The sequence below is a fragment of the Notechis scutatus genome, chromosome 1 (assembly GCF_049901735.1).
Source record: "Notechis scutatus isolate UNSWTSFEM ecotype Mainland chromosome 1, rNotScu1.2, whole genome shotgun sequence".
Classification (NCBI taxonomy): domain Eukaryota; kingdom Metazoa; phylum Chordata; class Lepidosauria; order Squamata; family Elapidae; genus Notechis; species Notechis scutatus.
The window spans coordinates 159,655,132-159,669,664 of NC_142009.1; the positions used below are offsets into that span (position 1 = coordinate 159,655,132).

At 42.2% G+C, this 14,533-nt stretch overlaps 1 protein-coding gene across 1 annotated transcript in view; it reads right to left on the reverse strand.

Moving 5' to 3' along the window:
• LOC113422635 (dual specificity calcium/calmodulin-dependent 3',5'-cyclic nucleotide phosphodiesterase 1A-like) overlaps window positions 1-14,533 on the reverse strand; it is a 36,029-nt gene that overhangs the window by 13,326 nt on the left and 8,170 nt on the right. The window contains exons 6-11 of the mRNA XM_087953153.1: window positions 13,724-13,824; window positions 7,684-7,809; window positions 5,891-6,001; window positions 5,622-5,742; window positions 5,085-5,166; window positions 3,445-3,556 (exon numbers count right to left, since the gene is read on the reverse strand). Of these exons, the coding sequence (XP_087809279.1) occupies window positions 3,445-3,556; window positions 5,085-5,166; window positions 5,622-5,742; window positions 5,891-6,001; window positions 7,684-7,809; window positions 13,724-13,824 (653 nt within the window). The remainder of the gene's footprint in view (window positions 1-3,444; window positions 3,557-5,084; window positions 5,167-5,621; window positions 5,743-5,890; window positions 6,002-7,683; window positions 7,810-13,723; window positions 13,825-14,533) is intronic.

Here is a 14,533-nt window from a genome sequence, read left to right on the forward strand (position 1 = left end):
ACGGAACTAGCCGTACCAGAAAACCTTGAAAGCGCTCCACCGGAATCGGACTGCAGACAAAAACCGGTGGAGCAGCGAAAATCAAACAGGCAGGTAAAACGACCTGCATATCTACGCAGTATGTTACCGCACCCTCAAACGGAACCTATGGGGGAGGGGTGTTATGAACTAATAAAAACTATTTAATAAAAACTTGTCAACCTTACGAGAAAGCAGGCTCGTAATCCTGCACCTTTGATTGGCCCATGGATAGCGAGCTGGGATTGGTCTTACGGAGCAGCCTGATTGGCTATTAGCTGAACATCTCTCATTGGGTACAATTTAAGCGCTTGAACGCAAATCATTGGTTAACGGTCAGCAGCCAGCTCTATAAAAGAGCTGCTGCTGCCCAGGGTTTTGCTCTGTTCTTAATCGTTAATAAAGAGTTGAAGTTCACTAGTTCTCTGCCTCGTCTCCGTTCCTTTTATTTATTTATTTATTTATTTATTTGATTTGCCAATTGTTTACAAGATAATAAGTATAAGTGTATACATAGTTGTGAATACATTAAATGGGTACATATAAGAAAAATAAAAGAATAAGAGAAACAATAGGACAGGGACGGTAGGCACGTTGGTGCGCTTATGCACGCCCCTACAGACCTCTTAGGAAAGGGGTGAGGTCAATAGTAGACAGTCTAAGGTTAAAGTTTTTGGGGTTTGGGGAAGAGACTACAGAGTCGGGTAGAGTATTCCAGACATTGACCACTCTATTGCTGAAGTCGTATTTCCTGCAATCAAGTTTGGTGCGGTTTACTTTGAGTTTGTATCTATTGTGTGCTCTTGTGTTGTTATGGTTGAAGCTGAAGTATTCATTGACAGGTAGGACATTGCAATGTATGATTTTATATACCATGCTTAAGTCAGACCGAAGACGGCGTAATTCAAGGTTTTCTAGTTCTAGAATTTCAAGTCTGGTGGCATAAGGTATTCTACAACGAGTAGAAGAGTGGAGAACTCTTCTTGTGAAATATGCTCAGAACTTAACAGGAACCACACTCCCATTCCCTGTCAGCTGCTCAATCTCCCCTTCAGAATCAGACTCCAACAAGGGCATGACACCACCCAGTACAGAAACAGTCACTCGGGAAGTAAAAGTGGCCAATCAAAAGATTATTAAAATGTTGACCTTAAGTCCTGATCCATACTGTAATAGCATGGGCAAAGTAAAAGTTAAAAGAAATAACTTAATCATAGCAAAGACAATCCCATATTAGCAATATGTGAATTTTTTATTTAATTCCATTTTGAGTTGATTAGTAGAAAGTAATATTTAGGTTCTGTAATTGGAGTTTCTGAATCAAGAAATTAAGGTATTTTATTACATCTCTATAAGATGCAACATGGAGATTTCGGACAGATAATTGTCTCAAGTTTACCAGTTCTTCTATACCTCCCAAAAAGAATATGTTTGTTTGAAAAGCATTAAAAAGAACTAATTTCAGTTTACATAGTGTTGTTTATATTTCTGTATAAATCATTTAATAAATATTTACGGCAACATGGACTTGTTATCATAAATTCTGCTTTTCAGATAAGCAATTTCTTTGGGAGATTTATATTATTCAAATTGTACAGCTCCTAAAGCAGAATGTTGTAAGCTGCCTTGAGTCGCCATGGTAAATAGGCAGCAATACAAATCTAATAAATAAATAAATATTCATCTTGAAAAAGAAAAAAAAGATAAAGCTGTAAAACTCCCAAAACAAAGCAAGCATCACATCTTAAATATGGAGCAAGCACTGAAATAATTATAGGAAAAGCAATGAACTGAAAAATAATATGACCTAGAGATCTGGTTATGAAATGAATCCTATTCAGATGTGCAAATTATATGAAAAGAATTGGATGTGTCTGTACTGTAGTCCTCTGCTCCAACCTTTGATTAACATTCCACCCCACTCTCCACGAGAAAGTCTGAACATGACTGTATACATGTGGGAGCAAATGTGGGGACAGTTCTTCAGACTGTTGCACTTAATTTGTGGAAACTGGAGAGAATAAGTGCTGGAATAAATGAGACAGAATACATGACACAAAGATCAGGGGATACTACATAATCTTATATCTGCTCACCAGGCTTCAAAGAACAGGCACTAACCCAGTGGTGGGATTCAATTTTTTTTACTACCAGTTCTGGGGTGTGTGGCTTGGTGGGCGTGGCAGGATACTGTAAAATCTCCAGTCAGAGGTGGTATTTGGCAGTTCTCCAAACTACTCAAAATTTCCGCTACCGTTTCTCTAGAACTGGTTAGAACCTGCTGAATACCACCTCTGCACTAACCTGTTGTTATTTCTCAATTCAATGACATAGATAATATATGTTTTATGCATACAGTATGTTATAGAGGTATTATGAGATTCAACTAATTACTGCCATGACTCAGCAAACAAAACAGTACTATGAGATACTACTATTATCTTATAATGTAAACTTAATGTGGAAGCCACTTTTGCATGACTTGCAAAAAAAGAATTCAGAAGATAGATATACCTGTGAAAGTAAATTCTTATTTAGTTTCTTCCCAAACCTAAGTGGAAAAGCAAAACTATCACCTCCACCCACATCAATAACAACTTCTTCCCTTAATGCCATTGAGAAAGGCTGGCACAGAATACTGCAGAGAGTCCTTGACTTACAACAGTTCATTTAGTGACCGTTCAAATTTACAATGGCCCTGAAAAAAGTGTCTTACGACTGTTTTCCACGCTTATGACCATTGCAGCATCCCCAGGGTCAAATGATCAAAATTCAGGTGCTTGGCAAGTGGTTCATATTTATGATGGTTGCAGTGTCCTAGAGTCATGTGATCAGCTTTTGAGACCTGACAAGCAAAGTCAATGGGGAATCCAGAGTCACTTAACAAATGTGTTGTTAACAAATGCAATGGCTCACTTAACAACTGTGGCAAGAAAAGTCGTAAAATGGGGCAAACCCACTGAACAAATGTTTCAACATAAATTTTGGGCTCAGTTGTGGTCATCACTTGAAGGCTACCTATAAAATATGCCTTACAGTGTGTCACCATTGTTGCAAGAGTTGCTAACTGATGGAGTTAAAACTTTTAACTTCCCCAGTTGTGAAACTGCCCCAAACCTTCTGTGCATTTCTTCAGTCTCTTTTCTTCCTCTGCCAAATTTTCTAGAGACTCACAAATATATTAAAATTAACTGGAAAAGAATATTTGGAAGAGTAGAAAGAAAATGTATGTGCATGTTCCCAGGGCTGGAAACAATGAATGGAAAGAAGAGTTGCTGTTTGCCTTACCTATGAAGTGTTTAGAACATGACATTATAATTTCTATAATTTCTAGCTTGGTAAAGTTATTTCAAGAAATTTCTTAAAGGAGAGCTGAAACAGAATTTTGGAGTCAAAGATAACCGAAATAAACAAGGATGTTCACACCTAAGTTTTTCAAATGGAGAATTAGCAGTTTCAGATGTAACAGGAGTAGATGATTTGTCCACAGTTTCAAATAGAAGACCAAATGCTGGTTTTACTATAACATCAATAAAACCTAAAAGAACAAAGAAAGAAAAACGTCAAAACACAATTACTGGTTTAAAACTGAACAAATAAGCTTTACTCAAGTTCAGCTGAGGGTATCAATGGCCAAAAGTCTGATAAAATGCTCTCTTTAACTGTCACTTAGTAGCTCCTTAGACAAAGCTGCCCCAAAATTATTAGTTCTACACTCCAAAACTGTTAGCCTTATAAGGTAGACCAGACAGGAAGCACAACCAAGCACTTAATTATACACTATTGTAAGGTTACACTAACAGAATCTTGCAAATCCAGCAGTACTTCTCTTCCCCCATTCCTTTTACAGAGCCAAAACTAGAATCTCTTCTGAGCCTGTGACTCCACCCACAGTATTGCTGTGGGCTTTTATTTGGTTGTGTCACTTTGCCCTGTTTCCCAAGGTTATTCCCACATACCCTTACCAAATCAGCTTTGCAGGCTAGAATTTAGGGCAGTTGTAGTCTAACACATCTGGAGGAGACCATGTTTGGGAAGGCTGTTCATGACAAAGAGCAGGTCATTAATTTATGAAATGCATAGCATTATTACAGGGTTCTTTATTTGTATCCTGCCTTTATTATTTTACAAATAACCCAAGGCAGTGAATATATCCAATAGATCTTCCGCCTCCTATTTTCCCCACAACAACAAACCTGTGAGGTGGTTTGAGCTGAGAGGAGTAACTGGCCTAAAGTCACGCAGGTGGCTTACATGGCTAAGGCAGGACTTGAACTCACAATGTCCCACTTGCTAACCTGGTGGGGTTTTCTGCAGCAAAACATTGCTTGGTTATACATATTGTGTGCAGAAGCATTACTTTTAATTCTTTGATCTCTTTCCAAAAAAGCAGATGGAAGCAGAATTTCTTTCCACCGAAAGGCATGTTTAGTTTACATATAACATTAAGCTGGAAACAATTTTCCAGCTTAATGTTATATGTAAACTATATCAGTGTGATTCAACAAAACATCAGTGTAGCTCTCTGGTGCTCTGTGGGCTTGGTTGTTTCCTTGCAGATGTTTCATTACTCATACTAGGTAACAGCATCATGTTACCTAGTTTGGGTAATGATACGTCTTCAAAAAAAGAGCCAAGCTCAGGGAGCACCAAAGACCCCTCATTTCAGCCCTGAGCTACAAATACTGTCCTTTATCGAAACCGTTGCTTCATGTGATGTATGCATTGCATTACCTAAGGAAAAGGGAATCATTCTTTGTTCTGATAGTTGTTTTGCTACACTTAAAAGAATTACCCCCAATGTGACTGATGAGGGAAAAATCTGCACTAAAAGAGGAAAATATGACATTGTAATTTAATTAAATCATAATTGCAATCTGACTTGTTACCAAGACCCCTCTCTGTATACTAGTTGTTACTGCCAAGGGAAGCTTAAAAAAAAAAGAAGCTTTACATAAAGAACAATCATTGTTTGGAGGATAGTTAGGAAGAAGAATCAACAATGTCAGAAGTAAAAAGAGTGGGGGAAAACAAAGATTGCCTCCCTCCTTTTAAATGAGCTTCACCTATTTGGGATTCTGCAATATTGGTTGTCTTGCGATCACAGAGCGGAGAAATTGGAAGTCCCATTTCAGCCTCTTTGTCTCCCTAGCATTGGAGGAAGGAATTCACACAAGCATGAGCTATTCTGAACAGGTGATGCTTTAAAGATGCTACACTATGAAAACAGTTAAAAACAGTATTTTGAAAATGCGCTTTCTAAAACAGGAAGAAAGAAACATACATTTTAGCAAAAATACCTAGAGCCACACAAGGTATCAGAAGATTTTAGCCTGAAATTTCTTTCCATCAGTACAATTGACACTGTAAATATGCTGAACTATCCCCCTCCCCTGCCTTTTTTCCATATGCTCCATTGCAAAGTTGGGGAGTGCTGAAGGAAGGCAGGGATGAGGAAGAGACCAAAAAGTCCTTAAAGACATATAAGAAGCTGCAGACAGGTACTAAATTTGCATTCTGTATGCTCTGAAACAGCCTTTTGCCTTTGAATCTGAATTGTTGCACAGACTTATAATATATGCTTAGACTTTTAAATTCTGCACCTGTTCAAAGAATTCTTCCAGTAATGCTTCTGACCATTGATGGTGCAGTTCCCAAGGCTTTGCTGGATGGCTGATATCAGCTATGTGTACCAGAAAAGACATGATTTTATCCTTGTGTGTCCTGTCAAATTAAGATTCTGATCATCAGACAAAAAAAGAACCACTTTTTTTTTTAGCCAGAAAATCTTTAGAACTCTTAGCCACGCTCCATGTCCCCCTCCTGCTCCCTATTCAGAGTGAGGACAGCTTCTCTTTTCAATACAACTAACCTGTCAGCTAGCTGGAGACACTGGGAAATATGTTTTATGATTTTCAACTGCTGGAAATGATGTGACATATCTGTAGATAAAACTACATTAATAACCATGCGACGCAGTTCCCTGAAAGCAGACAGAAACATTTTATTCTAGGTGTTGTCAAAATAAGAATGTCCAAATATTACCAAGCCCTAAAAGCAGGGGTGGGATGCTACTGGTTCTGCCTGGCTCTATAGAACTGGTAGCTCTGAAGAGCAGCAGACATAGAACCGGTTCTATGTCTGCTGCTGTTTTGGCCCACCCGCCCGCCCGGGCTTTTACCTGATCTTTATTTCCTGCTTTTTCAACCTCAGCTGCCGTGCGAGGCACAACTGTGGTTGAAAAAGCAGGGAAAAAGTGCTTTTTCAAATGCTGCTTCCCTGCATGCAGCGCTGCTCAGCTGTCCAGGCAGCAAGCTGACGAAGATTTACATACGTGCGCAGCGTGCAGAGAAGCACATCATAAATCACCGAACCGGTAGTTGACCCTGTCGGATCCCACCCCTGCCTAAAAGGCACTTTATCATATCTTCTACTTGGGAAAAACAATTTGCAGGCACTTGCTCCAAAGTATGGCTTCGGGATTTTTTTTATCTATTTCCATCTGTATAAGCCATTCACTGCATGCCTTCACTACTTGTTCTAAACTGTTCTGCTTCAGTGAGGTTTGCATGGAAAGAAGTCCCTTGGGCCATCTCCAAATGTGAACAAATTAACTTCCACATTTGGACATCTGAGAAATTTTTCAAGTAGTCATTCACATTCCCAACATGAAAGAAGCAGGGAAACAACTTTAGGGTAAATTCAAAGAGTTATGGAAAACCATTGCTATTTTACACTGTAACAACTTACACGATTTGACTACAGGTAGTCCTCAACTTGCAAGCTTAAAATTTCTGTTGCTAAGTGAGACAGTTGTTAAACGAATTTTGCTCCATTTTACAACCTTCCTTGCCACAGTTGTTCAGTGAATCACTGCAATTAGTTCAGTTAGCAACATGGTTTTTAAGTGAATCTGACTTTCCCATTTATTTTGCTTGTCAGAAAAAGGGGATCCTATGACCCCAGGACACTGCAACTGTCATAAATATGAGTCAGTTGCCACGCATCTGAATGTTGATCACGTGACCATGGGAATACTGCAATGGTTGAAAGGGTGAAAATAGTCATAAGTCACTTTTCAGTGTCGTTGTAACTTCGAGCATTTAACTGTTGTAAGTCGAGGACTACCTGTACTTCACTTTTTTTGCAAGTGCTTCCCTAAGAAACAAGGGTGCCCCACTCTTGTGGCCTTCTGAAAATAGGTAGAAAAATAGCTCTTCCTGAAGGCCTTCAGAAATTAATGGCAACTAATGCTGCCGTATCAAATGCCAAATTATTTCATTTTAATTAATAGTTAAATTATTTTAAATATTAACCTTAGCATTTAAACTGTGCATTAGGTGATGGATCTTATGATTTAATCAATTTTCTGATTTACTATGATAGTTGTAAATCTGAAAACAAGAAGTAAATAAAATGGTAAAACCTTCATAGCCGCTTTGCAAGTGAATGCAAAGCTATTAGCCTACATTTGCTTGGCCACCTACCTGTCTAATGTACAGGCTATAGCTGTCATATATGACAAGGAGACATATGTGGAAGTTTTAATATAGTTCCTTAAAGACAATTCTGAAAGCAAAAGAAAGAACACCAAATCCAAAAGTAATTGGCAATTAATATATTTTGAAACAGCTTAGCTACGTATCAATATTTAGATAGCCTCACCTCCACTCATCTTTGGTTAAGTTGCCTAAGATATTTGTATCTTTGTCTTGTAGCAGGCGGAAAGCAGCACTCAGGTGATGGTTTTCAAGAACTGATCTATCATTATACAAAAGAGCAGCTTTTGACCTAGTGGAGAAGTCCAAAGAATGTTTGTGTTAAATTGATGGAGATAGATAGATAGATAGATAGATAGATAGATAGATAGATAGATAGATAGACAGATTAGATAGACAGATTAGATAAACGGACAGACAGACAGACCCTTTAAGTTTACTTTTTAGAATAACAGTTTCATAAATGTCTATCTGAATAGAGGTTATTTAGCAGCAACTTTATGGTTGGCTGAGAGAGAACTATGTATCTTGGTCCCCTTGCTCAATGTTTTAAAGAGAAATTTAAAAATTGAGTCTTTGCAAGCAAATGAAGTAGATTATATTGTATTTTCATTTAAAAAAATTATTAGTGGAAACGTCAAACAGTTGAGAAATTTGTATTGTCATGAACAGCAAAGTTCACTGTCATGAAATACAGGGGTAGTGGAATGAATGCTTTGGGCTTCAGCTACTCTACAACTACCGTTAATGGGAAATAAATCAAACACTAAATAACATTAGCTCCCACACTTCTATGGCTGGATGATATTGTTCCGAACTAGCAGGCTCGTAAGCCTGCAAACCTTACTGGCCCATCCACAGCAGGCTCGTAATCCTGCATACTTGATTGGTCCATAAATAGCGGGTCATGATTGGTCGCTCCGGGCTGATCCGATTGGCTAGTTAACGGGCTGCCGCGATTGGATGCTCCAAGCGCGGCAAGCTTAAATCATTGTCATTGGACGCTTTGACAGCAGCCAGCTCTATAAAAGGAGCTGCTGCTGCCAGGCTTATTTCGCTCTGTTCTGAAGTCACTAATAAAGAGTTGGAGTCACTATTCGATGCCTCGTCTCCGTTATTAAGCCCATCCTCCAGAATACAACAGATATCAACTGTAGGAACTGGGGAGTGAAAGATTAATCTCAAGCTCTGAGTCATCGTACAACTACTTGTTTGCCAGTCCTTGTCTCAGAAGGAGTAATAATTCCCTATCTCAGAGGAAGGCACAGGCAGGGACTGCTTGATTTGCTGAACTTAAGTACACATATTGTGTATCAGCCATAATTCATTAAACCACTCAATCTTTCCATTTTGGCAACAGGTTGAATAGGACAGATGATTTACCTTGTCTCTATGTGGAAATGGTTTGTGGTCAAATGTTCCTGGTGTGCTCATAATCATGGATGCTGCTGCTAAAAAACATGCTAAGATCTCCAGGTCAGTGAACCATTGCTAGTGGCAAAGGCACTTGCAAAATCGGCTGAAGTCAAAACGATGGACTGGGATACCGTTGCTCCCATCCTTCGGGCCCATTACGCTCCAGCAGTTCCAACCCTCATTAGAAGACACGAATTTTACCAGAGGGACCAACGCGAAGGTGAGAACATCGGGGACTTTGTAGCTGACCTAAGAAATTTGGGTGGACTATTTGGCTTCGTAAATCTAGAAGAAGCCATGAGAGATCGGATTGTCCTAGGTCTAAGAGACCCCACTGTCCAAAGCAAAATTATGGCAAAGGGAGACATCACCCTCGCAGATGCCATAGCAGATGCCACTGCAGCAGAAGCTACCCGCAAGTCAGCAGCCCGAATGCGTCGAGCGAATGGAGCCAACCGCCAACCCACCAGCGACACAACAATATCCTCAGAAAGACACACAACAGCCGCCCACCATGAGGACATCGAGTCCTCATCAGACAGTGAGGAGGAAGAAGTCAACAGACTCAGGTCAGAGCGCGAGCAGCGAGACCAGCGAGGTCGTAAATCCAATTTCCAATGCGCTGGATGCGGGGGAAACCACCCACGATCAGACTGCAGGTTCCTAGACGCCATCTGTCGTTCCTGTGATAAAAGGGGCCACATTGCTAAAGTGTGTAGGAACAAATGAGGATCCAGCCCCAAGAGGAAAGAAAATAGTTTCCGGCAAGCATCAGGCACCCCACCAACAAACCGGGACCGCCCCAAACAACCAGTGGAGCCAGTACAACAGAAACCGAATGTTTGCTGGCGCTACCAGACGGGAAGAGGCACATCAGACCATCACCATCGGCCACGCTTCATCATTGGACGCAAAAAAAAATCCGGGTAAAGGTCACCATTGAAAATCGACCGTGCATCATGGAAGTCGACTCCGGGTCTTCCCTATCCATGGTCTCCTGGAAAACCCTCAAGCAGCTGATCCCTGACATCCGCCGCCAGGATCTCAGCACTCAGAGACTTATATTAAAGGACTACCAGGGCAATCGAATCCCGGTTGCTGGTTCCAGTCACGTCCAGGTCTCATTTAAAGACCACACCGCAATACTACCTCTCACCATCGTTGACAGAGACCGGCCCAGCTTATTGGGGTTGCAGTGGTTCACGCCATTAGGAATCGAAATGGCAGGCATCAACCAGACTGTAGATGAAGACTGGGAGGCGGCCCTCGTCTGGGACTTTCAAGAAGTCTTCACTGAGCAATTAGGCAAGTACAAGGGGTCCCCCATCTCGTTTAATCTCTGCCCTGATATCGCACCCATTCGCCTAAAGCCACGCCGAGTTCCCTTTGCTCTCAAACCAAAAATTGATGAGCAATTGGACAAATTAATAGCACAAGGCGTGTTAGAGCCCATCGACCACGCCCGATGGGAGACCCCAGTGTAACCCCCATAAAACCTGACGGATCCTTGAGAATCTGTGGGGATTACAAGGCCACCTAAACCACGTGTTACAGCAGAGCGCCTATCCAGTGCCCGTGGTCCAACACCTTCTTCACTCGCTTGGGGGCGGAAAGGTATTCGCGAAAACTTGACCTGGCCCAAAGCGTATCAACAACTGCCATTAGACGCAGAAACCGCAGAAGCCCAAACCATAGTCACGCACAGGGTGCGTTCAAATGTAATAGACTCCAGTTTGGAGTAAGTGTAGCACCTGGCATTTTTCAAGCTTGATGGAAAGGTTGCTGCAGGGCATAAAAGGGTTGTGCCCTACTTCGATGATGTATTGATAGCCGCCCCTACAAGAAGTCAGTTAGAAAAATGCCTGAGAACTGTTCTACAAAGGTTCAAAGACGCAGGCCTCAAGGTTAAGAAGGAAAAGTGACAGTTATGCACTGAGAGGGTTGAATTTCTTGGTTACCTTCTTGACAAACAGGGAATTCACCCTACTGAAAAGAAATTGGCTGCCATTAAAAATGCCCCAAGACCAAAGAACAAAACAGACCTCCAAGCCTTCCTGGGACTCATTAACTTTTATAACATCTTCCTACCCCAGAAGGCAACTGTTGCTGAACCCCTGCATAGGCTCCTTGACAAGAAGGCTTCCTGGTTTTGGGGACGTCGAGAGGAGCAGGCTTTCCAACAAGTAAAAGACCTTTTAACGTCAGATGCAGTGTTAATCCAATATAACGAGACACTACCATTGACTGTGACTTGTGATGCCTCACCTTTTGGGGTAGGAGCCATCCTGAGCCACGTCCTACCAAACGGTACAGAGGCGCCTATTGCATTCTTTTCAAGAACTTTGTCTAAAACAGAGAAACTATAGTCATTTAGATAAAGAAGCCCTCGCTATTGTATCTGCGATTGAAAGGTTCCACGAATACGTGTATGGAAGATCCTTTTCCATAATCACAGATCACAAGCCATTGCTTGGCATTCTGGCAGGGGACAAACCAACTCCCCACATTCTATCGCCAAGGATGACACGATGGTCGGAGTTCTTAGCCGCCTACGACTACCAGTTGAGACATCGACCAGGGAAAACCATTCCCCATGCTGACGCTTAAAGCCGTTCTCCACTACCTGAGTTCCTAGACAACCCGGCTCCCACACTATCCACGCTACAAATTGAGATGCTTCCCTCACCTCCACTAACTGCACAAGATATCGCACTGGAAACAAAAAAGGACTCTTGCTTGGCACGGGTCCTCAGCTGGGTGGAGAGGGGATGGCCGGAAATCGAACCCAACGACACTTTTAAACCCTTCAAGAACAGACAAACAGAACTTTTCTCCCAAAAAGGGTGCGTTTTGTGGGGAGACCGAGTAGTTATTCCAGAAAAACTACAAAAGAAAGTCTTAAAATTGCTACATGATGGACACCCGGGCATCGTACGAATGAAAGCACTGGCAAGGAGCTACGCCTGGTGGCCAGGTATGGACAGACAAATTGAAGCCTGGGTTGCCACCTGTAGCAAATGCCAAGAAACACATTCGGCCCCACCAAAGCACCACCAACGGAATGGGAAACGCCTAGGGGTCCATGGTCCCACATCCACATCGATTTTGCGAGACCTACAAAAGGACATACTTTCCTGATAACAGTAGACGCCTACTCGAACTGGCTCGAGGTTAACAAGATGAAGGCCACCACCACAGAAGTGGTCATCAAAAATTGAACAGACTGTTTGCAACGCACGGGTTACCAGATGTCTTGGTTTCCGACAATGGCCCGCAATTTACCGCCTTGGCGTTTGAACAATACCTAGCAGACTGGGGAATACGCCACGCCTTGACATCACCTGCTCACCCGGCGGCCAATGGCAGGGCTGAACGAATGGTTCAGTTCACCAAAAAAACTTTGCACAAAATGGAACAAGGAAACATCCACGACAAAGTCACCAGGATGCTCCTCCTCCAGTATATTACACCAAACAGCACCACAAACAAAAGCCCAGCCGAACTCCTGATGGGCAGAAAACTCAGATCGCATCTAGACCGCCTACACCCTGCATACACCCCAGAAAAGCCCCTGGGTTCCAGCAGCAAACACCGCATATTTAAGGTAGGAGACCCCGTATTTGCAAAGAACTTTACAGGTGACCCATTGTGGATCCCTGCCAAAATAACACAAATTACGGGCCCCGCTCCTACCGGTTAGAAACCACAGATGGGAGACTGTGGAAACGCCACATCGACCAGCTGCGCTCAAGGTTGACCACAACCCCATCACAAACCCCGAACTCGAAACCAGAGGGGGAAGGGAAACCGAGGGTTTTGAAAATGAACTAACACCTGGTTCAGTAAACACAACCCCACAACCAGTACAGCAAAGTCCAGCATATTCACCAGCTGAAGAGGAACCGTGGCAGATGGTCATCTCTCCAGGTAACAGCAGCCGAACAGGGTCAGCGAGTCCAGAGAACCCAGATGACAGGAATGAAGGAAGCGTTGAAGGTATCCCCGAATCACCTCCAAGGATACCCAGCGTAGAAGCCAGGTCACCTCTACAGCCAAGCCCAGCAAGCAGTCCATCAGAACCAGAATCCGAGCAAAGACATTTTGAACAACGCAAATCAGGTAGACAGGTGCGTAGGCCTGCCTACCTGCGCGAATACATCACCCCACCCCTGAGACGGAACCTAGAGGGGAGGGGTGTTCTGAACTAGCAGGCTCATAAGCCTGCAAACCTTACTGGCCCATCCACAGCAGGCTCGTAATCCTGCATACTTGATTGGTCCATAAACAGCGGGTCGTGATTGGTCGCTCCGGGCTGATCCGATTGGCTAGTTAGCGGGCTGCCGCGATTGGATGCTCCAAGCGCGGCAAGCTTAAATCATTGTCATTGGAAGCTTTGACAGCAGCCAGCTCTATAAAAGGAACTGCTGCTGCCAGGCTTATTTCACTCTGTTCTGAAGTCACTAATAAAGAGTTGGAGTCACTATTCGATGCCTCGTCTCCGTTATTAAGCCCATCCTCCAGAATACAACAGATATCAACTGTAGGAACTGGGGAGTGAAAGATTAATCTCAAGCTCTGAGTCATCATACAACTACTTGTTTGCCAGTCCTTGTCTCAGAAGGAGTAATAATTCCCTATCTCAGAGGAAGGCACAGGCAGGGACTGCTTGATTTGCTGAACTTAAGTACACATATTGTGTATCAGCTTAAGTACACATATTGTGTATTTAATTCATTAAACCACTCAATCTTTCCATTTTGGCAACAGGTTGAATAGGACAGATGATTTACCTTGTCTCTATGTGGAAATGGTTTGTGGTCCCGGTGTGCTCATAATCATGGATGCTGCTGCTAAAAAAAATAGCTAAGATCTCCAGGTCAGTGAACCATTGCTAGTGGAAAGAATTAGAAGCTCATGATGTTCCTTAATGCAATAAAATACGAAGTGTACAGTAAATATATGTAAATACTATCTCTTGGTTTACAAAATAGATGGGGAATGGGAGGAAAGGATTTTTACTAAAACAAATGTCCTCTCATAGGCAATAAATGGCAGGTTCAGGTGGATATTAAGTGGGTTATCAAGTACTTTAGCTTGTGCCAGGATCCAGTGACTTCCTCCTCCTGCATCTCCATATGTAAGATTCTCTGATAAACATAGACACACCAGCACAAACTACAGTAACTCAAAAATCATTGCAAAGTGCACCATGATGTCAGTGGTGGTGAATGTTGGAAACTGTGTTAGCAACATCTGTCGAACCACATGCTTTTCTCATTTTTATGCAAATAAAAGTAAATGGCTTGTTGTACATTTGGTTAGAATATCCATCCTGACAACTTTAGCCAATTTATTGGTTCACAACTTTCTCTGGGAGGCACAGGGAAAATCAAAAGACAGTAAATCAGAAGTCCCTCTGGCAGGTTCCAGATGACATTTACCCCGCCGATGAAGGTTTCATCTGAAATTTCTTCCTTTTATGCCAGGCATCCAAGATACTCTTGAGATCTAGAAATATGGGCTTCCACACCAGAAACAGGTGGAGAACTTACAGTTTGGAAGAAACATGAAGGAAAATACTGGACATGACTGAAATAAAG